General features: G+C 49.3%; 1 protein-coding gene across 8 annotated transcripts in view; it reads right to left on the bottom strand.

The window, feature by feature from the left end:
- The window catches only part of LOC137858507 (uncharacterized), a 100,447-nt gene that overhangs the window by 23,780 nt on the left and 54,876 nt on the right, over positions 1 to 21,791 (bottom strand). For 5 of the 8 annotated variants that reach the window (XM_068686379.1, XM_068686377.1, XM_068686378.1 and 2 more), the window contains exon 1: positions 2,631 to 3,640. In XM_068686379.1, the coding sequence (XP_068542480.1) occupies positions 2,631 to 2,716 (86 nt within the window). In that variant the 5' untranslated portion in view covers positions 2,717 to 3,640. The other 3 variants (XR_011097793.1, XR_011097792.1, XM_068686380.1) reach the window with 2 other exon arrangements.

The raw sequence follows: 21,791 nt of genomic DNA on the forward strand, positions 1-21,791 counted from the left end.
GTGCGTGCCAGCTCACCTGCATGGGGTCCTGCTGCAGCTCCTCAACCCCAGCGCAGCCCCAGCCGGAGTCAGGTTGGTGTACAGCTTCGCTAGGGGCGAGGGTGCGGTTTACTAAAACACAAAACCGCAACACGAGGGGCCGACCTGAGGCACACCCCCAGCCAAGCGCCCACCCGTAGGGTCCCACGGCCCGTTCCCAGCACCTTGCCTGCTGCAAGTGCCAGGGTTAATCCCTCGGGTTCTGGCACGCACCCCACATCAAAACGCTCTCACTGCCCTGGATCTGCCTCTCTGGCTAACCGCATTACCGGGACTCCAGAGAGCATTTTAAATTTAGTGCGAAACAGTAAAGGTCATTTGGCTCTTTGAGGCACATTTTAAAATACTCCAGTCTCCCTGGATTGCAACTATTTGTTTCAGGAATGACCTCAACATTTTATACCCAGTAGTCTGGAAAGGTCATTTCACAGCCACGTACAATTCTCTTTGCTGTGCCGGGTGTGCACGTGGAGCCCCTCTGAATGGTCACAAAGGCAGACGAAGGCTTCAGCTGGAGAGCATCAGGAACACAGCTCTTAGTACCAGCGCTGCTTGCTGTTTTATGTTATTAAGCACGCATGCTCCACGAATTATGAGGGATTATGACCCGCATTTTCCGCAGGGACAGATGAAGTCCGGCTCCCCAGCAGACAGGTATGCTGCCACAGGCCCCTGCCTTCCCGGGGGGGCTCTGGAGACAGGGTGGACCCTCCTGGCACCCAGCGGGGCCCCAGCACCACGGCCTGGCTGCTGCAGCAGCAGTACGAAGAAGTCCTTTCTGCACACCAGGACGTGCACCGACACAGACTGCGGCTGATCTAATACGGCGCGGAGGAAATGGTGTCTGATGCGAAGTCTGAGATATGGCACTAAAAACTCCTGATATCATTGCTGTAAATATATATGCTGTAAATCATTGCATAAAACTTTAGCGATGCTTCAGAACAAATAAATTCCAGACAGGAGATGGACAAGAGAAGCATGCTATTAAATACACCCTCCCCACCCCAATTCACTGTCCCCAGGTGGGTTTGATTTACCTGCCCCCTCCCCCCCTCAAAAAAAAAAGAAAAAAAAGGATTAATCAACCAGCTATTTTCCTGTGAAACAATATTAATTTAAAGCCCTCTGCCACTCATTCAGACAAGCCCTGCAAAGGCTATTAAATTCAGGTGTTTAAGCTGCTGCTGAAAAGCACAATTTAGCTTTTGCAGGCAGTTTCATGCTGCACGAGGTTATCTGTGTCTTTCATGAAACAGATGGGCAAGTGCATATGAAATTATTCAGACATGAAGACTCATTTCAGAATAAAGGTTGATCGTGCTGTAAAAGAAAAGAAAAAAAACTATCTGCAGGGCTGGATGACCCACCACAACCACAGCAGCAGCAGGCTTTGGAGCTCTGCCCAGCGGGTGGCTGGGGCTTACAGCAGCAGCCCTGGCTGCTTTGTGTAGCAGCAGCATTTTGTCCCAGCAGGGCCCAGCTGCACCCCTGGGTGCTGAGCGCAGGCGGGCGGTGCGCTGCCGATCTTTGGGCTCGCCAAGAGCAAAGCGAGCAGCAGCTGCAGGCCCTGTACCACACCACCGCTGGTAAAGTCTAGGACCACGTATGCAGGAGAGGCTGGGTCAACATTTCAGTAGCCATGGAGCAGCCCCAGAAGTCAGACAAAGCTCTTTAAAGCTTGCACTCAATTTACGAAATATACAACTGGAAAGCTGCAAAGAAGTCGCTGAATATCCCGTTTAAAACAAACAAAACACCCCTCATGTACAGAAGATTGTACCAAGTAAAAAAACATCAGAAGATTTTTTTTGAAAAATAAACAGCAGCACTGAAGTCACGGCAGCTATTGCTAAGTCACGGGGCTGAATACATCTCGTGTAGATCTCTGAGTGGCCCAGGAAATATTTTGTACGTTGCTGCCTGACGCTAGAAAAAGTCAAACCAGAAGAGCAGAGGGCAGCAAATGAACTGCCCCTTGGCTACTTTAATCTGCCCATAATGCTCTCTCAACTAAATTCCTCTGCCAGGATTACAAAGTGCCTATCACACAGGCAGAGTCAGGCTGTGCAAAGCACTCACTCCCTGGAAATGCCTCAGCTCTTCAGCGTTTAACCAGCCTCAAATGCCAGCAACTTCAGTGTTCAGCGAAGGCTGCAGGTGCTACCCAGAGTTGGACCTGGGATGGGGAGCATGGGCGCCTTGTGGGGCCCAGGAGTGTCAAGGCCTGAGCCTCCCACATATGTTTGTATTTAACCGAGAGGCTAAAACGCCTTGGTGGTTGGTGGCCTTTGGTTTGTTTGTTTTTGCTTGGTTGTTGTTTTTGTTGCTGTTATTTTTTTGTTTTTTTGTAAGTTTGGTTTAGTTAAAGTCCAATGAGGCCCAGGGAGCAGCTGCAAAAGACAAACCTGACTGGAAAGACAAGGCTATCTGGGGACAACACGTTAAAACACATAAACTGAGTAGAAAAAGAGCCCAGGAGCAGCTTCTGTGGGGATCCCAGGGAAAAAAAAGAAAAAAAAAAGACTCAATGTAGGAGCTAGCTGGGACCAGTGCTGTGAGAGGGCGAGAGGGTGTAGCTGAGATCTTACCTTAAAGGTTGTGGCCGGAGCGCTCTGTATTGCCCATGCCTCTCAGCCCAGGAAGGCTGAGCTGGAAACGTGTCCTCCTGAGTCATTTTTGCAACAGCATCACCGAATGTTTGCCAGCTGGAATGCCAGGAGCATTTTGAACTAACTCAAGACGTTTGATGGAGCCTCTTGAAGATTTGGTGATATGGAGGGGCTGTGGGTGTGGGGTCGTTTTAGCTCCCTGACCCCATGTCCCAGGCAGGCTCCTGGGGACGCTGCAGGGGCACTGTGACGATGTCCCTGCCCCTTCCCTCCAGCCCCAAGGCAGGATCTGTTGTTCTCAGCCTGCTCCTCCTTCCCTGGGCAAAACTGATTTTGAAGGTTTATCAGAAGAGCGCCAAAAACATCAAAGCAAACAGCTCTGGCCTTCGCTCCTTACTGATTTCTGGTGCTCACCTGGTGAGTGCTGTTTCCAAACCTGACCCCCAGCTCAGCCACCAGGCCAGGGGCCACTATGTAACACCCAGACTGGCATGGGGACAGCCTCAACTTGTCCCAGCAACCAGAGAAACAGCAGCTAGAGGAACAAAGCGGGAGAAGGGGGTTACAGCATGATGAGATTAAACCGAATCGCATGGGCAGAGCCTTGAATGCCCCTGAGAGCAATGATGTGCCCCTGGAAGAGCCCCGGGACCACAGGGGGACTGTGCATCTTCCCAGAGGGGATGCTGCCAAAAACAGGCAGCCGGGTGCAGCCTCTGATGCACTTAGCCCAGCTCAGGGAGCCAACCTGAGTCTCTGTGTGTCTCTATTTAAAAATGATCACATGGCAAGACTTAAAAACCTTTTTCCATGTTATCTGCAACTGTCCACTCAAACCTGTCTTCCCCTTACTTTTGCAAAAGCGACAGCATGGGCCAGAGCAGGGCACAGCTGGGTTTAACCCCAGCTGGCAGAGCACCTGCTGAGGTCCTCGTTTCAGGGAGCACCTCCAGAAGGGATGCCCACTCTGTGCCACCGACCTCCTGTGTGTGCTCACCTCTCCGGGGGGAACAGCTGACGAACACCCAACACAACTGCAAAAGCCTCGTTTCAGTGCAGAAAATGGCCAGGCTGAGATGGAGGCAGCAAGGTGAGGCTACAGAAACACAAGAGACACCAAGAGCATGTTAAACCTGACCTTTAACCCGGGACACTTTCTTCCAAGTATTTGCCAAAAAAATAAACCCAAACCACCAACACCAAGCCAAGACATGCAGCAGTCCAGCCTTAGCAAAGCCCAGCTGCTGTCCTCTCTCCCTGCTCTCTCCTGCCATGGGCCAGCAGAGAAATGAGTTTAACACTGCCTTTGAGCCTCCAGCCCTTCCCCTCAAGCCCTCCGTCACACTGCATCAATCAGGGCCATGACACCGGGAGACAACATTAAGGAAGCAGAAACTGATCATTTCATTTGGCATAAATGGCATGAACGGCATAAACTGTTTCAGGCAAGGCTGTGTTCGTCTCTGTGATAAATTCTCACCTGTTTTTTCCCTATTTTGTTTGTGGTTTGTTTTTTTTTCACCACGAAAAGCCTTTACTATTGTTATGCAAAAGAAACCTGTATGAATTGCTTCCTGCAAAGCACAGCAAGTAAACAAGATTGTAGCAACAAGGGAACAAGTCACGGTTTCTTTTCAGGCATCCCCACAGTAATCTGCTTTTGTCTCCATTATACAGGGCGTGTGTCGCAGTGCCCCATGTGAGGGCCTTGCACAGAGCTGAGCAGAGGAATTATAACAAAGGAAACCCTTTGGTCCCACAGAATAGAAATGGCCCTGATTTTTCAGACCTTTCTACCAAAGTGTGCTCCTGGCAAGGCAGGGACAGGGACTGGGGAGGGGACAGAACCAGGGGAGGACAGGAGCGATAAAGAAACAGCTGTACCGCATGAAGAGCCAGCTGATCTCTTTCGGCTGATCTGCTCCAATACTGCTTTGGTGAGCAGTGAGCAGTCCTGAGCAGGCTCTGAGGAGCATGGAGCAGCACTGGGTATAGAGAGACCTGGCCAGGAAAGCACAGCCTGCCCGGGGCACGCCACACCGGTCTCCAGGCTTGGTGCTGTGCCATGAGCTGTCTGCAGCAGGAGGGAGCTGGATACCTCCCAGTGCAAACTGGTGGCCCACGCTACTGCAGGAGCTGGGGAACACGCAGACTGGCCCATCTTTATGGCACTTAACGGGTGACTTGCAGGGCAGCTTACCATATTACTTTTATGCGCGCTGTGCCTCCTCTACTACATGTGGAACAGCTTCTTCAGGTGTTTCTTCTCCTTCCTCCATTACTTTTTAACACAGCAGTTTGCAGGGTCGGGCTGCCCGTCCTTAGCTGCACTGAATGCCACATCGCTGCTTTAAGTTTCAAACAAGAGTTGTGGTACCCCAGAGTCCTGTCAAACCAAGGAAAATGAACGTAAGGACTGCGTGCTGAACGTGGTTTAAGGCTGAGTAGCGACAAGCCCGCTATGATTCTATTCCATGGCGCTGTGAAAGCCACCCCACCTGCCTACTGGCTGTAACACGGCATGTATAAACCTGCTTCCTCGATGTTACAGGGAAACCCAGAGCTGGCAGACACCCCCAGCCTGCCTGTCAGGGTGCGCTGCAGCTGCAGGCTTGCAGGAAGGTGTGTTTGCACCTTGTAGGGTGCGCCAAGCTACAGCGAGCTGAGCTGGGCAGGAAGAAAGGGGTAATTGTTCAAGACTTTCCTGTCTGAATTTGCTGATTTGCTAAAACTGGTGTTTGATGGGGTGGTGATGGCTTCCAACCAGGAACAGGGAGTTGGGCAGGAACCAGGGGCTGCGACACCTCCCAGGACCCCAACAGAGGTGACACTACAGCAAGACAGACATGAGATGTTTGCGTATCTGGGGCAGGCAGATTGAGTGGCCTGCCATTAGACAGAATGCCTTTGCCAGAAAAGAGAAATGAGCTAAGAACTTCCCTTCCCTACCATTTTATCTGCTCTGTGCAGGATTGCAGATTATGCAGAAATACTGAGCAGCAGACAGTGAAATGTTTGCGTTGCATTTGCATTGTTTACAAAGAGGAGTAAAACACGCTCGTTTTGATTGAACGTATTTGTAACTGCAAGGGAGAAAAGGATCGTGCATGGAAGGCAGGAGTAACGACTGGGGGATTTTTCCAGTGTTGATCAAATGCAGATTTACTACGGCTTGAGCTGCCCCCAGGTCCTTCGGGAAATCAGGAGGGCTACAAGGCAGTCCCTGCTTGCCCTCAGCAACACACCTACAGGTGCTCGGTGACTTCAGGAACAGGGCCCAGGCAGATATATCAGTACGCCATGCCTAACGGTGCATGGCTGGCTGGATGAACCTTTGGTGGGTGAAATACTGCACGCTGGTGAGCTGGGAGAGATGGAGGTGAGGATCATTTTAGCTGGGAGTGGCTCAGGAATGCCAAGCTCTGCCACTGCACAGTTGGAGCTGTCTTTCATCTCACTCCTTCATCCACAGCCTCGGGGACTCAGCAGATCAGCTTTTAGCCCAACAGCATTTCAGTATTGAAGCTGGTGAGGTCCTACAGCACTTGCAGTCGTGTGAGCAGCAAGAAGAATTCAGTTTCAGCAACATCACTGTTCCTGCATCACAGAAAGGCATGTGAGCAAGGACTTTCAGTCTTCTGTTGGTTTTGTGTTTGTTTTTTTTTTTTGCCAGGCAAATTTGCAAAGAAGTTCCAGGTGGAACAGTTGCACAGAGCTGCTGTAGCAAGAGGAGAGACATCCATCCTTGTGGGGGATCCTGGGGCATGAGCCGTGCCCAGGGATGGGGCCATGGGATGAGCCTCGCCAGGCACGGCAGGGCTCAGAAGGCTTCACTTCGAGTGCTGCAAATCTGGAGCTTTCAATTTTTTATTTCCTTACCACATCTGTTGTCCATGACCTCTGGCTAAAAGGGTGGCAGAGAGTATGTCCTGGTGGGCAGCAAGGATCTCAAAGCATCTGACTGCCAAACACACAAGACAGAAGGAAGTTTATCTCCTAACTGCCTACAATGATTGCGTTTTGTACTTTAACAGAATCCATGTATTGTTTGGGGTCTCTGTTAGCTGAGAGGGTAAAACCACATCAAGCTTTAATGGCCTGTAAGAACTCTACAAGGCAGCCAAGACTGCAATGGTTAAAATAAGTTAGGCTCCAACCTGTACAGGGCCTAGAATAGCAAAGCATTCAGAGGTGGGTACGTCTGCAGGCAAGCAGCTTCACTTCAGTCAAATATAGTGGCGAAACAAAGGAGGATGTTTCCTGTCACATTAGAAATATTCTATAGCTTTTAATAAGGACAAAAAGAGGAGGAGGAGGAGGTGAATATTTTAGAAGCTATTGTTTGAATATTGTAGTTTTAAATGGTACCTACAGTAACTTGGGACTGATTTTGAGGATTAGGGTCCCTAACACGATGATGGGGCTACGTCTCTTGTTCCTGTTCGCCATTTGGTATAGCAGAGGAAGTCAAAGGCCTTGGATGGTACAATGGGCTCAACCATCCCGAGCTTCAGCGCCCCTCTGAACAAGTCACCGTGCTTTTGACGTCACCAGCAGAGTGCGGACAAAAGGGAAGCCAGTGCCAGAGCTGCTTGATAAATCCCAACCTCCCGATGGCCAGGCCAGGTCCTGCCGAGTGAGTGCCACCCTGTACCGCAGCACGAGGTGCCACCGCAGCCCAGGGGCTTTGCTCGTCACCCGTGCAGGAGACGGCGATGTCGCTCGTGCCCTACAACCCTCATCAGCCCAGCGCAGAGTGCTTTGACTCACGGATGCCAGAGACAGCATTAATATTCAAAGATCTGCCAGGAGAATGTGAAAGGGTGAGAAATAGGTTTTCTACACTGCTAAGAAGTTATTCCAGCACAAAGGAGAAGAAACAATGCGAAATTCAGACCTCTTCATGTGCCATCCTATTGTGCTTACGTTCCCTATTGTCAGCCACGATAGCTGGCTGAGAACAGATGTCAGATTACCCTGCCTGTTACTTTTTTACAAACTCACTCAATGCCACAGATACGTTGTCAGTTTTCAGACCATTTTGACAAATCGTGCCTGCTGCGCCACGCTCCTTGACAAACCTGCAGCCAGCCCCAGAAGGCTGCACTGGGGTGACAGACAGCAACTGAGCTGCCACCATCCCCAGGATGCTGCACCAGCGAAGCTGTGCCCCCTCGCCCCCTCCAGGCTGGTTTCCCACCCGCCCCGACATGTGGGGCACGGCAGGAGACCTTCAGCACGCTGCTCGTGTTTCCTGGGAAGCTCCTAAGTGAAACAGCCCAAAGACTGGAGGAGGGACAAGCGCAGATGAGGAAGGCAAGGCAGGACACTGAAGCAAGTCAGTGGCAGGGAAAGGGCTCAGTCTGCAACGGCCTGGGCCGTGCCATCTTTCCCATCCTGCTCTTGTGCTGCCGGGAGAGGACTCAGACCTCTCTGGAGCACCCCAGTATGGTTTTGTTAAATGCCAGGCTTTGGAAAAGGGTGGAGGTGCTAATTCCAGGCCTGCTAATTTGGACATGGAGACAGGAGAAGGTCACAGCCACAGCCCCTGTCCAGCTGGAGAGCAGCGAGGATTTCTCTCAAACATTTGTTCTTCATCTCTAATGGCAACAGGCACTTTACATTTATTCTTACCTTCCTCTGGACGTAGACAGCCCCTGAAACCATCCGATCAGAGAGCTCTTCTTGTGGTTGTCACTGGCACAGCTTCGCCGTATCTGCAAAACACACCATGGCCAACTTGTTTCCTCCCAGGGGCCCCTGAGGACGCTGCCGCTCCACAGCACCGCTGGAGGCTTTTCTTCAAACACCAAGAAATGCATTTTTCAAGGCCAGCGGTGTATGGGACATTACCCCAAATGAGAATTTCTGCAAGGTACAGTGCCCGACGCATTGGAGGACCTCCAGGGTGAGCTGGAATACAATCTCTCCCCAGCGGCACAGCACAAGTGCTCGGACTCGCTTGGTGACAGCGGAGGTCACCGTGGGCACCCGGGGAGGAAGAGGAATGACTCTGTGGGGCCCCCGGCGTCCTGCTGCCCGGCCGCACCACCCAGCTGCAGCACATTCATCCTCACTGTGAGAGGGGAACACACCAGGAGCGGAGAGGCTGAACGAAACCTGCCTGCACATGGCACACACCAGTCTGAGGAGGGGATAAAAGGGGGGGGGGGCGGTGATCAGCAGTCCCACGAAGCTGAATTACCTTGAGCTGGCTGGGGACACCCCCACCTTCCCCAGATCCGTGCTGTGTGCACCGCGTGCCCACGGCCACACTGCTGAGCCTCTCCCCAAGCCGTGGCCCTGTCACTGGGTGCACGAGCAGGGTGATCCCATGGGTGGGATACTTCCTGACGCTCTCTGGGCAGGTGTCTTTTTATGAAAAGCAGAACTCTGAAATTTTGGCTCTGTTTCCTTGTCTCCCTCTCTTGGAGCTACACATGAAGGGCAAAAACATGTTTAGGAAGCCTGAGACAAAACTAGAAGCTTTCCGGTCAGACAAATGCACCGACAGCTCAGGCAGAAGAGGGGAGAGCAGAGAAAACCAACCTAACAGAGATTTTGTGCCCCCTTGCTATGCTTGTGTAGTCCCACTGTGCCCATACGGGTCCCTCAATCACCTTTCTTTTAAGGCAGGTTCAGGATCACCCTGGCAGGATGCTTCCCCACCATGAAGTCAACAAAGAGCCCTCTCTAAGGGTCTGGAGAGGGACAGGAGAGGGAGAATCTCAACCCCAAAGTTCATCCAGACGTAGACTTCTTTTGACTGGAAAGCAGTGATTGCTGGATGGCAAAAAAAAAAAAAAAAAAAAAAAGGCACATCAGGCCTACTGGGAGGCAAAGGGCAGGCTATGAAAGCCATGCTTTCTCTCTGCGGACATAAAACAAGGACACCAGAAGCCAAAGCCTGTGACATTTATGTTACAAAAAAGCAAAGGTGTCTATTTTCCTCTGTGCCCCACACTACCCAGTCTGACAAAGAGGCAGAGCTGACTTTTCAACTTAATTACTAATGCGAAACCTGAGAGAGGGGCGAGCTGCGCAGAATCCAGGCGTAGAGAGATTGCAAAGAGACGAATTTGCTGATAACACAGTACTTGCAAAACAAGCTTCTGCTATTCCCCTCTTGACACAGCGTCTGTTGCCTACCAGGGCAATCATATCCAAGTGTAATTGTCTAACAATTGTTCCGCACTGAGAAAATAGTTCTGATTACAGACATTAACACGTTTAGGCATTAAGCTTCCTCACTGTAATTACCCTTGAGCTTAGTCTCACAAATGAATTAATGTGCTGATCGCCTGGACTAATAGAACCAGCAAAAGGGTGATGAATTGCTTCCAAATCAGATAAAATCAAGCGTGACATCATTTAATTAATTTCAAGGCTTGGGGGGAGGAGAAAGGGGGTCAGCATGATGCTGGTAAGAAATGTATCTCTCCCTTAGTGATTTCTTTGTAACCAGAGAAAGGCAGACAGGAGGCTGGGGATGGGGAAGATGCACACCAGGTGCGAACGGAGCTGTGTATGAGCGTGCAGCGCCCTGTGGCCGTGGGTGCACGACCAGTTCAGAAGAGCTGACATAGGTACAATGGATGGCACTTTGTCTGGGTAGGAGCTGATGCTCTGCCCACTGAGAAATTCTCCAAGTATCGGGGCCCATGCGCGAGCCCTGCTCCCTCCTCAGACTGGGAGCCCACTCTTGGCCTCCCTTCCCCATCATTTTTTTTTTTAAGAAAGAAACAAAAGGGGTCAATGGAAAGGACATGGCAGGGCTCTGGACCACTACTATTAAGTACAGACTCGCAAATTAAAGTCTCCCCTCGGATGGCTGCCACCTGTCAAATAAAACGGCGCTGCACAAGGAGCTTGTACCCGACGGGGCTACACGCGGCGCTCTTTCCTTGCAGCCTGGCAGATAACAATCCATCACCAATTTCAGATTTCGCCTCGCACGGAAATCCTACGCAAAGAGCCACCAAGAGAGAAGGTCTTATAAATCAAAGGTCTCCAGTACAGCTTACATCTGGAGCTGGCTCCTGCTGTTGGAGAGCAGGCTGGCTTTTCAGGTACACACGCAGGGATACAGACTTTATGAAGACGCATGGGACTGGCCTGATGCCAGTTTAAACATACGGTAGCAGTGCACGTACACACACACATATATGCGTATGTGCACAGACCTATGTATATATATTTGCTGTCTGGAGATTAACAGATACTCGTCTCCTTTAAGTGCACATACCTGCATAACAAGCACATGCAGCACACAGTGCACATGCATGGACACACACAAAGAGTATTATAACAATGCCCAGCCACAATGTGCAAGCACGTGCCCCATGTCATGGCATTTCAGCAACAAGGAGCTCTCTCTGTCACGGCTGATTTCAGCAGGAACCACATCGGGCCCTCCGTATTTTGCCATGTGTTCTGAACTGTATTTTGTTTTGCTGAATTGTGGAGCAGCGGAGGGAAGGAGGCAGTGAGACCTGTGAAAGCTAAATTTTAAGACGTGAAGCTTTTCATTCTCTACAGCGTGGCGAGAGGCAGCACGCTGTACCGCAGGGCGTGGCTGCCACTTGGATAGCAAAGGCAGAGGAGAAGGGAATTCGGTCCCCACCCAGTGCTGAGAGTGGTAACTCTGGAGTCCCTGTGTGACAAGGCTTTTTTCTTGGGCTTTGCCAGAGACCACAGGTCTGGCAGCCCAATATCAACACCCTTTGGCAGCATTCGTCATTGTCTTGGATGTTTTAATTCATCCAGGCGCCTTGGGGCTGGTGCAGCTTATGACTCCATTTGTTTGATGCAGCCTTACAATAAATCCAGTTAGTGGAGCGGAGAGTGCAGATGACAGTCAATGTGATATAAAGTCCTTTCCTTGTTCTCAGAACCTGATCTTGCAAGGAATCAGGCATCTCCTGAGACAGCGCTAGCTCTGATTATTTGCTCTCCTCTATAAATGACAACCAGCAAACAACAGCAAAGAGCACCGCTAGCCAGACAGTAACTTTCACACATGCAATGAGTTTGAAGGTCGTGAATTTCCTTTCCTGGTAGTGACCTACCACATCACTGCAAGCCAGCCCTGGAGAAGGCCCTGGCCCTGCCCTGCGATCCAGTTCATCACAACGCTGCTGGTTCTGCTCTGACAGCTCTGGCCATGCCGAGCTGCGGGCATTACTCTGCTCTGCTTTACTCCTCACTAAGAAGAGCAGCTCATGACACTTGGTTTTCTTCTACTCTAATGAAAACATGGTGTGCTTGCTGTGAACAATTACTTTAAAAACAAGAACCAAAATAAAGCAAAACAAACACTAGATCCAAATGGTGCCAGATGTTCAAGTAACTGGCACTGATGGCTTGTGGAAATCTGGCCGTGTGTTGCTGGAGCTCCAGCTCTGCGTTTGATGGGCGAGCCAGCTTTAGGGCTGCAGAGAGCTGGAAGGGGAAGCAACAAAGTGGTCGGGTGGCTAAAGATTGATTTTTAAGGGCAATTAAACTTCCAGCATAACTCTCTAGTCAGACGCATCCTGAAAGTCAGGTGCGCTGAACTTCGGTCTTGGTCACAGGAGATTTATGCACCTGAAGACCTTAAGGGATCTGCGGCTTGTTCCGTCCTTTGGTTCTCCAGCAGGAAAAAAAGTGGGAATAAAATAATCTCCTCGTCCCCGATGGATGCTTTGGTGTAGAAAGGTTTATGAAATGCTCACAAACCGTGCTACAGGGAAGGGGCCCTCGTAAGCATCTTGCAGGGGCTCCTTGGCAGCACGAGAATGTCACGGTATTCTGGAAGTGCAAGAAAGGGATTTGCTTTTACAGTGTGACATTTGCCAAACAATTAAGGTGAAGAGCAATCTGCTATAATCACTTTTAGTATTAAACACACACAGTAAATGTTTAAAAGGCATGGGCTTTTTTTTTGTGTTGTTTTTTTACAAGAATGGGGCTTGTTGTTTTGCACCTTACTGTAAGAATCCTTGCTGCTAGGATCATAAGCTTCAATTCAAAACTGCATAATTATTGCCAGGGACCTGCTTCTTCTCCCATTAAGTATTAACTGCACCTAGGAGATCTGGAAATGAAAGGATCCGAGCTCTCCTAACTTAACGGTTGTTTGGAGGATTTGCTGTGTGGGTTTCTTGTTTTACTTCCATCATCATTTAAAATGGTCTGAGAGATTAAAACAGATAAATAAAAATGCATTGTACACTTACTGCCCAGTGTCTTTGAAATCTGCATTAAACTCATGAACTATAGGGACAGAAAGGAAATCACATTATGCTTCCCATAGCTCCTTCTATATTCACAGGTCTCCTTTAATCACTTCCCAGCCTACAAGTAAGGCTCTGGAGGCAGCTTCCCCTACCAGGGCTACACAAATGGAAACCCCAGCAGTTGCCAGCAAACCAAAGAGAACACAAAAAATGATGTCCCAGGCCAAGCAGAGAGGCAGGCTGGTCCATCTGCAGCGGGAAAACCAGCCTCCTGGTTCTGCCTGCAAACCAAAGCACGGCCTGGCTGCCCAGCAGAACTAGCTCCCCGAGGCAAAACCCTGTTGGCAAACAGGCTCTGGTACCACCACCCTTGGGATCCACGCAGAAGCTCAGCTGGGCGAGGTGCTGGCAGTACTACAAAGGAACTGGGTTTGTGTGCAAGCCCTGCCTGTGTAAGGCTACGAGGAAGCATCCCCAGAAGATCTGAAAGCCCTTAGGCTGGTGTCATGCTGGATGCAAGGTCCTAGCCCTGCCCATGTGGCAAACGGTGTTTGCATTTTTGCATGCAGTACGTTAATATTCATGTGTTTGTGTGCTGCCAGCCCTGGGAGCACGCAGACGTCCTCTAATGGCAATTTCAGCCTGGTCAAGGTGACTGACCTCTTCCATTAAGTGCTTCCAAATTTCCAATCTATCCACGAATGTGAAAAATCTGTGCTAATTACAGGCCTGTCGGGAGGCCAAAAGTGCAGAGGGGAAATAAGGGGATCTCTGAACGTTATTTAAAGGCACAGCACCAACTCACCAGGGTTCACTGTCCTGGTCTCTGCTAACCAAGCAGGGTCTTTGAAAAATAGGGCCCAAAATCTGGGAGAGGCTGCAGTACTGGGAGCTGCCACTGCCTCTGACCCCTCTGGTCTTTGTCCCAGCTTATTGTGCATGCTGAACATCTGGTACCCATGTGCACGGTGTCCTAACACCCCAAACTGTGTGCGCGTCGCTTACAAATAATGTTTAAAACATAATGGCTTATTAATATAACACATAACATTTGAGAAGTGATACGAGCTCTCTCCCTTTTATATCCTTTTTAATAAAGCACATTTTGAAATTCACTGACCTTTTTTCCTTTTCCTTTTTTTTTTTTTTTTTTTTTTGAAGTTCCCTGGCTTTATGTAGAAAGACCCCATCAGTGTGAAGTGGAATATAATGTAGTTTATTACCACTAACAAGGAAATGGCCCATAATTCTAAAGAGACAAAGCCTCAAGTGAGCTATGAAGGTCATTTTCTTGCATCCAGAAAGAAAATGTAATACTGACTGTCTCATGCTTCCCATTTCAGAGACAATGTGGGCTGCTTTCAGTTTTATTGTATTAAAGAGTAAAAATGAAGATTTTTTTTCTTTCAGACCACATTGCAGACATTCAGTCCTCCCCGCCTTGGAGGGAATGAAGACAACTATTTGTCTACATTTTTCAGTGTTATTTATACTTCTCTGGATTCGATGGTTGGTATGTTCTCAAGCCTTTAGGAGACACAAATCCCACATTGCACACCCAGCCACTGCTTCTCCCTACCAGGCACGCTCAGGCACCTCAGGGGGTGCAGGCTCAAACAGCAAACTCCCAGGCTCACTCAGTACCACATTTACCTCTGGAGCTCTCCAGTAATGCTGCTTCAGGTTTTGGAAATCAGGCCTTCCTGTGATACCCTCATCCCTTCTTCTTGCATGATCCTAAAAGCAAGTTTAGAAGACAGCAATGCTGCGTTAAAGCCAATGTGGCTTCAGCAGGTCACTGGAGGGAGCAGGCTGTAGCTCGTATAATGGACAGGTGTACAAGGCTGAAGAAGAGGATTCAAGCCTTGGGTAACAAGTGAAATTAAACATCAGCCTCCTTCTCCAGCTGTTCCTGTATCAGAGGCAGGTCAGAGCCCCGCCATAGAAAATGCTGGGCAAAAGCACCAATGCTGCTCTCCAAAAATGTACCTTTTCTGTTTTGTCTCTGGAGCAAACACATTTGTGTACTGCTCTCAAGTCAATGATAACTGGGCTGTGACTGAGATGAAATACACTTTTCCATATTCCCATTCCCTGGTCCACCATTCCCCAAGCATCCTGGGGTAGGAGATGGATGGCACCTTCCTTCTCCTCTGCCTCAGTCCCGTGAGTTTATTTCGGCTGTGCTAAATGGCTCAGGTTTTGTGCTCTACACCTGTAGTAACTGGCAACATTATCCTTGGGTTTCAAACGCAGTATCTTCCTTGGGGAAATAATGCCACAAACCAAAACCGAGTGCTTCTCCTCACATAACCACCTTCCCTTCCAGTTTCAAATGGTGTCATGTTGAAAGGAGTCTGAATGTGCTGTGGCACTACCTGCAGCTGCTCTCTGTTTTCTAAATGAAGGTAACAAAATACAGTTGATTTCGAAGCTTGTGGTCTCCTTCTGCGGGGTAGGGAGAGAGGGGTATGTAAACCCACCAGTAGGCTTGAAGGAGAAAAGCACACAGCAAACAGACGCTGAAATGCACGTTGGGTCCTTGGGCTGCGAGGGAGCAGTGAGCTCTGCCTCCATGCACGTGGCAGCCTGAAGGCAGTCAGCACTGAACACACTGCATATTCACAGCTAAGTCACTCCTCTATAGACTCTGGTCTTGCTGCTAACATATCAGGAAATAAATACTCTTTGGAGGTACAGAGCAGGTAAATTGCCTTAACCCCACTTACTTAAGTCATCAGAGGTGTGCTGAGGCGGACGGGTAAAGGATTTGACCTTATCCATTTGCTTTGGATACTACCCAAACATCTGAGCATCCATTTCTTATCACTACCTAGTTCATCACTAACTGATGAACATTTAGCAGCTTCGCCAAAGACTGCAATTTGTCTTTCCTACTTGAAGTGTCAAATGTCATCCTAGCAATGCATAAGCAACAAAACCCTGGGAGCATCCTCAAGATTGATATTTAATGATGCAAAGAAAATGCTGGAGCTTGTGAACCCTGCCCCTGAACTCTGAGGCATTCTTTCAAAACCTGCTTGGCACATACTCCCACATGCCATTCCACTCCATCAACCGGAAAAGATAACGTTTTTTAATCTCCTTGTGAGAGGGAAAAGATGATCCACACTGTCCACTTCAAGCCAAGAAAGACATTTTGGAAGAACCAGTCCTCGTTTCACAGTAATCATGGCCAGAAGACTCAGAGGCATGTGCAAGGGCTAACACCCCCCTCAGCTTCATTAGTGTACACAAAGCCAGGGAGGGGGGGAACAGAAACTGCTCTGGATCACTGCTTTTGTGCTTTCCTGGAAGACCTGATCCAGTGAATCTGGGTTTGAACGAATTCTTCTTGTGTGAGGACTGGCAAGAGGCAAGACACAACTCCAGGCTCTGAATAACATCCCCAGAGTGTCCCAGCTTGCCAGCCCAGAGCCGCACGACAGTGATTATTTGGCTTGTGTACATGAGGAGAATAATGCTGTCAGCGGTGCTAATTATCCAGAGGCTTGGACAAAAGCTAGGCCTGCTGAAGGCAGCAGCAGCACTCCCTCTGGCAGGCTGGGGCCAGGACTGCGCTGAAGAAATGCAAGCAGCATAATGCTCTGCCAGCTCCTCAGCTTTGGCCTTTCCTTCCCTGCTTGGCCACATCCCTCACCCACGCTGTGCCTTGGGCTGATCTGAGCACTGACTATTTTCGAAAGGAAAAGGAAATGCTACAGAAACTATGCTGGGTTTCTAACTACGCAACCCTGTCACTGAGTACAAAACAACTTTGTTCCTGGTGTCCCCAGACCCTCCCTCCCTTCAAAAAACCACTGTGCCTTCCTAGGAGCTCCCTGCGATTTCCCTGCTTTGTGCCAGTCCTGGCTGGGATCTAATTTTGCAGCAATATAATACAGAAAAAAAAAAAAAAAGCATTTTCTTCCTACAGAATGTTGCTTGTTATGGGTACTAACCTGCCACTGCTCTGAAGCAGGCACAGGAAATATTCCCAGTACTAAATAATAATGCCAGCATTAACTTATCAACCTGCCAAAGCTGTGTATTTCATACGCTTGCTTTTATACAATGATACCCAGTGACTTTTAGACTTAAGTCTATACCCGCACTTCTATCTGCCTGCAGGAAAGTCCCTAAGCAAAGTACTGATCTACTGCTGAAAATTTGCTTTTTTTCTCCCAGTTCTCCTTTCTTAGTCATAAACTGAATTGATGGCCTTTGGGGCTAGCAGGGAAGTTTCAGCTACAAATGTGAAGGGGAAAGACAACAGTTATTAGCCCTGCTTCCCATGCAGCTGGCCCTGCAGTACAAATGCTCCCTGGCTGACTGGTTCATCCCATTGGTGCTTTTCCTTTTAATTCCCTTAAATTACTGCTAAGCGACCCTGCAAACTGTCTGATGCTGAGTTTCTCCCGTTCCTCCAAGGGAAGACAGTGGGAGTTTCATTGATAGGGTTCTCAAAGGAGCTCGGAACTGGGACAATCACACCAAGCACTGCAACCGGTGTTCCTTGGGTCATGACAGGTCCCAGACAGATCTGGAGAGCACTTGTATTTGCACTTCTGTACGAGTAAAGACCAATTAAGCATTGACATCACCCTTTTCGACTGACTGCCCTGCGATCTCACAGACCAAATGCAAGCTGCACGGGTTTGAGGAGAGGGGCCTCCACCTCCCCTCGCTGCCCCCACACTGCTCCCCAGCACCAGTCCACACCAGGGCATGATGCCAGCTCTGGAGGGCACCAGAGCAGGACCAGCGCCCCAAGATCCTGCGCTAGCCTCTAAAGCTGTGCATCAGCTTCAGGGCTGCCTGGTGAGAGATGGGGTGGCCATGCAGAGCAAACTAGGGCACAGGCACTCGGATTTGGCCTCCAGTAAAGCTGTACTTTTCAGAAGACTTTGTCTAAGGACTCCGCAGCCATCCAATATTCATTCTGTTCGCAGATGTCATTTCTTTTTAATCCTATCTCCTTGGAAATTTTGCATCCATGTGGGATTCTGTGCCCAAATACAGGCTTTGCTGTGTCATCAAGGGAAACGTTTTATATTCAAACAGCGAAAGAGAACTAGAGTTTAACATCAAGGCAAGAAAGCAAACACCACGACATTCAGAAAATCCCCATGCCAGTGCAGATAGTGTGCAAGCGTGGATGGGAGCAGGTGGAGTGAGAGAAGAGGGGGACAGAGGAGCACAGAGGCAGACAGACAGCATCTGAAGGATGTTCACCACCAGGACATATTGCCACCAGCAAGGTGGGACTCAAACACTGAGCGCTGTGAGCTGCTCTGCTTGCCACTACACCCCATTGCTCTTCTCATACCCAGCAAATACCACAGGAGCTCCGGGCAGCTTTCCTGCCCGACCTACAGCATCTGGGAAGTTACGTTATGTGCCTGTTTGTTTTTTTTTCTTATTTTTCCTTCTTTCTCTCTAGGTCTTAAGAGATCATACATGAGATGCAGAGCCACTATTATTTAAATGTGTACCATCGCCCCACATTGGCTTAAGCTACCAGAGCGCGGTGCCCCGGTGCTGTAAATCCAGCCTTATTTACTTACACACGGCATTTCCCTGACTATTACCATTCCAAACCACCCAAATCTGTCAATCTAATGGAGATATATGGACAGTAAAAACATGCACTGGAAAACTACTGGCAGGTTGTGCAAAATGATCAGATTTAATCAGCTGATAAATTATTCACTCCAATTGAGAGTCAAACATACTATTTGAGCCTATTTATGGATGTCCGATTAGCGCAAGTAATTTTCCATTGCTTTATTATGTTTGCTAATACATGACGAAATCCGTGCTGCGATAATGGTCTTACTTCAGTCATTTCGTGGAATGAGCAAATACCAGAAAGCTCGTTCCACCCAAGGCTGGGGACACGTTCCAGTGGGCAACAGTCAGTCACACACTGCTGCACTATTTCCAAGGGTTTCAGCAAAGAACAAGCTGCCAACAGAATGGGAATTGCATTCAAGGAAAGCCGTTGCACTGCCAGGCTCCTGCCATGGGACCAGCACCTAATGCAGCACGTTTCCCAGTCAAGCCCTTGAGGCTACGGGCAGATGTTGGAGCCAAAAGAAAGCACGACAGACCATCATGGCCAACCATTCATACGAGTGGCCTGAGCATTTCATCCCATTAGCTTGCACAAAAAAAACAGCAACTACAGGCAGCGTGAAGGAAAAAATCCATGGCTCCAACACTTCACAGTGTTCCACGCCCACCACTTGTCTAGAAGCAAGGTTTGCACCCCAGCATGCCCCAAATCATGAGTTTTGGGAGTTTAGGTGTTGCTTCAAAGGTATGCAGCAACACGTCACATCTGCAGAGCCACAAGTACCCTGCCCTGGGCAGGGACATATTTTGGGAAAGGACCAGGCAGGAAAAAAGCCAGAACCCGAGAAGAGCTGGATGGCAGAGGTCTAACTGCCTCCAAGCTCATCCTGGTGCGTGATCGCAGGGAACAGGACTGGGTGGGCACTGAACAGTCGTATCAATGCCCCATGTCCTAAAGACCCCCGCGGCAGTACAGTCCCCTGCCACCGGCCTGACCCTGCCCTGTCCTCCCGGCCGCTTTCTCCACAGCACAGAGCCCCCAGCCCCAGCACGCCTCCCTTCCCTGCAGTCCACAGAAAGCACCAGCTGCTGGAACTGCAAGAGCTGCGCCAGGAATCAGCAGGTAGTTATAAATTACAGCCACTGGAGCAGGCAGAAGGCAAGGAGCCTGAGTTCATCCTGTTCTTGGGTCAGGCTGGAGGCAATCACTTCCCTGCAGCAGGACAGGGTGGAGCCCTGCTACATGGGCAGTGCAGGTTACCCACTGCTCAGCTCTGCCAGAAGGGCTTGCAGGTGGATCCAGCCGAGTTTTAACCTTGCAGTGGCACCGTGGCACTGAAAAATTCCACATAAGACTGGGCAGAAAAGGCAGAGACGTGCCCAGGACCAGGGCCAGCTGGAGGCACCAGCAAGACAGGGACCCACACGCTCCCTAATTCCTCCAATTAAGCAGGGCTTTTGGGGCACTGTTTTATTGTAGCTGTTTTCCCCTCCCGGCTTCTGGATGCGCATTAAAGCAGACAGATCCAGCCGTGCCATGAATGGGGATGGGGCAGATTCGGCTGGCCACACTTCAGGTAGATGCAGCTCCCCTTTCCTGGCTACATCACTGCTATGGTGCCATGCCTGGTTTTTCGAGCTTGTGAAAGGTGCCAGACTGGCAGACACCTTTTTTGGACCCTCAGGACCCACTCTCACACATCTCCTTCATTTACCAGGAACTAACCCGATGAACGTGAGAGGCAGCTCAGCTCCCATGAGAGACAGGCAGATGAAAGTGCATGTACAGCCCTGCAGCAAAGGGACAGGGAGCTTTGTCCCTGCCAACATGATGCCTCCAGCAACTGCTTCCAGCCCCGGAAAGTTTGGGGTCCCCAGAATCATGACCTGCCAGCTGCCACGCTCCCCTCTCACAGGTCAGATCCAAAGCCCCCTCTCAACATCATGCAAATGCCATTAAAGGAAGAAGGGAGGAGGTGGGAGTGGGGAGGGAGGGGGGAACCTTTTGTTAAGACTGCGGAAATTTTCAGTAAAATGAAAACAAATTGCTCTAAGTAAACCATTTGTCACAGTCTGATTACTCTGCTGCCACTCTGGGAACACCAATTTGTCATGCTAGATCAGGATAACAGCAGGCTGACTGTACGAAATGGCACGCTGCCTTCTGGCTTTCTGCTTGCAACTGGTGAGGACAGTGGGGATCTCCCGCAGCGCCTTCCCAGCATCTCGTCCCTCCTGGCAGCACAGGCACACACACCCTGGGCCCTGCGGCTGGCATCGCACTGCTGATGACCCCCTAACTCCCAGCAAGCGCCTCCAGATCCCAGTACTGCAGCTCCACCTAATACACTCCCTTTACATATTCATCCCAAAGCACCTATCTAGAGTATGAGGTGTCCACAACAGGGACTAATTCTTGCACTCCTGCTGGGCATAACACTGCCCTGAACTGAATTTTGGCCCCAAGTGCCATGGCAATGCATCTAACATTCATAATTTCCCTTTAATTTCCCTTTACTTTCACTTGTGTCCAGTTTGCTACGACTTCAGGAATGCCACAGATGAGCCAGCAGCACTCGCTACCCATTCCTGATCCCTGCCTCCCTCTCCTTGGAGATACCTGAGTTTCACCAGTTTGCACTAAAAAAATAAGCACAGAGAAAACAAAAACTGCTGCATGGTTCACAATTAAACCATAGGCAGTGTTACAGCAGGTACTTAAAGAGGGAAGGTTAGTGCAAGGGAGCAAGAAACAGAGATTAGCCAAAACGCATAAAGCATGGGAAAATAGCTGAAAAAAATCCCAGTCTAAGAATTAATTCCCTTAGCTTCAGTGTCCATAGCTAATAAACAATTATCGGAGTCTCCCCTGCTTGCGTCTCTCTGGAATTATGCAGCAGTCTGTAATGCTGAAACAAAACAATTAACTTCAGCCCAAACAAGAATGATCTTTCAGCCAACCAAAGGAAAAAAAATACACCTCAAAATGTCATTTTGGGTAAAATGCTCCATTCAGTCCAATGCAAAATCCTTCATCTCAATTTCAAATTATTGATCTTTTTTTCTAAACCTCTTCTCCTTGTAAATCGGTAGGTCAATATTTAAATAAAGAAATGCTCTTTCTGAAAGGAAAGCAAAACAATGAACAACTTGTGTTTGCAACCCAAATGAATTGGCTAGGCTTTTCCTATTTCTTTAACAGTAATCAAAAAGGGGAATATCAGAAAAAAACTGAGATTTCAAAAAATTCTCCTTCCCTTTTTGGGGCTTGCCAGGTCCTCACTAAACCAGTAAATGATGTCAGTTCTCTTCCATTGCCCGGAATATTCACTGCCAAGTGCTCTTC

The sequence above is a fragment of the Anas acuta genome, chromosome 6 (genome assembly GCF_963932015.1).
Source record: "Anas acuta chromosome 6, bAnaAcu1.1, whole genome shotgun sequence".
NCBI classification, from domain to species: domain Eukaryota; kingdom Metazoa; phylum Chordata; class Aves; order Anseriformes; family Anatidae; genus Anas; species Anas acuta.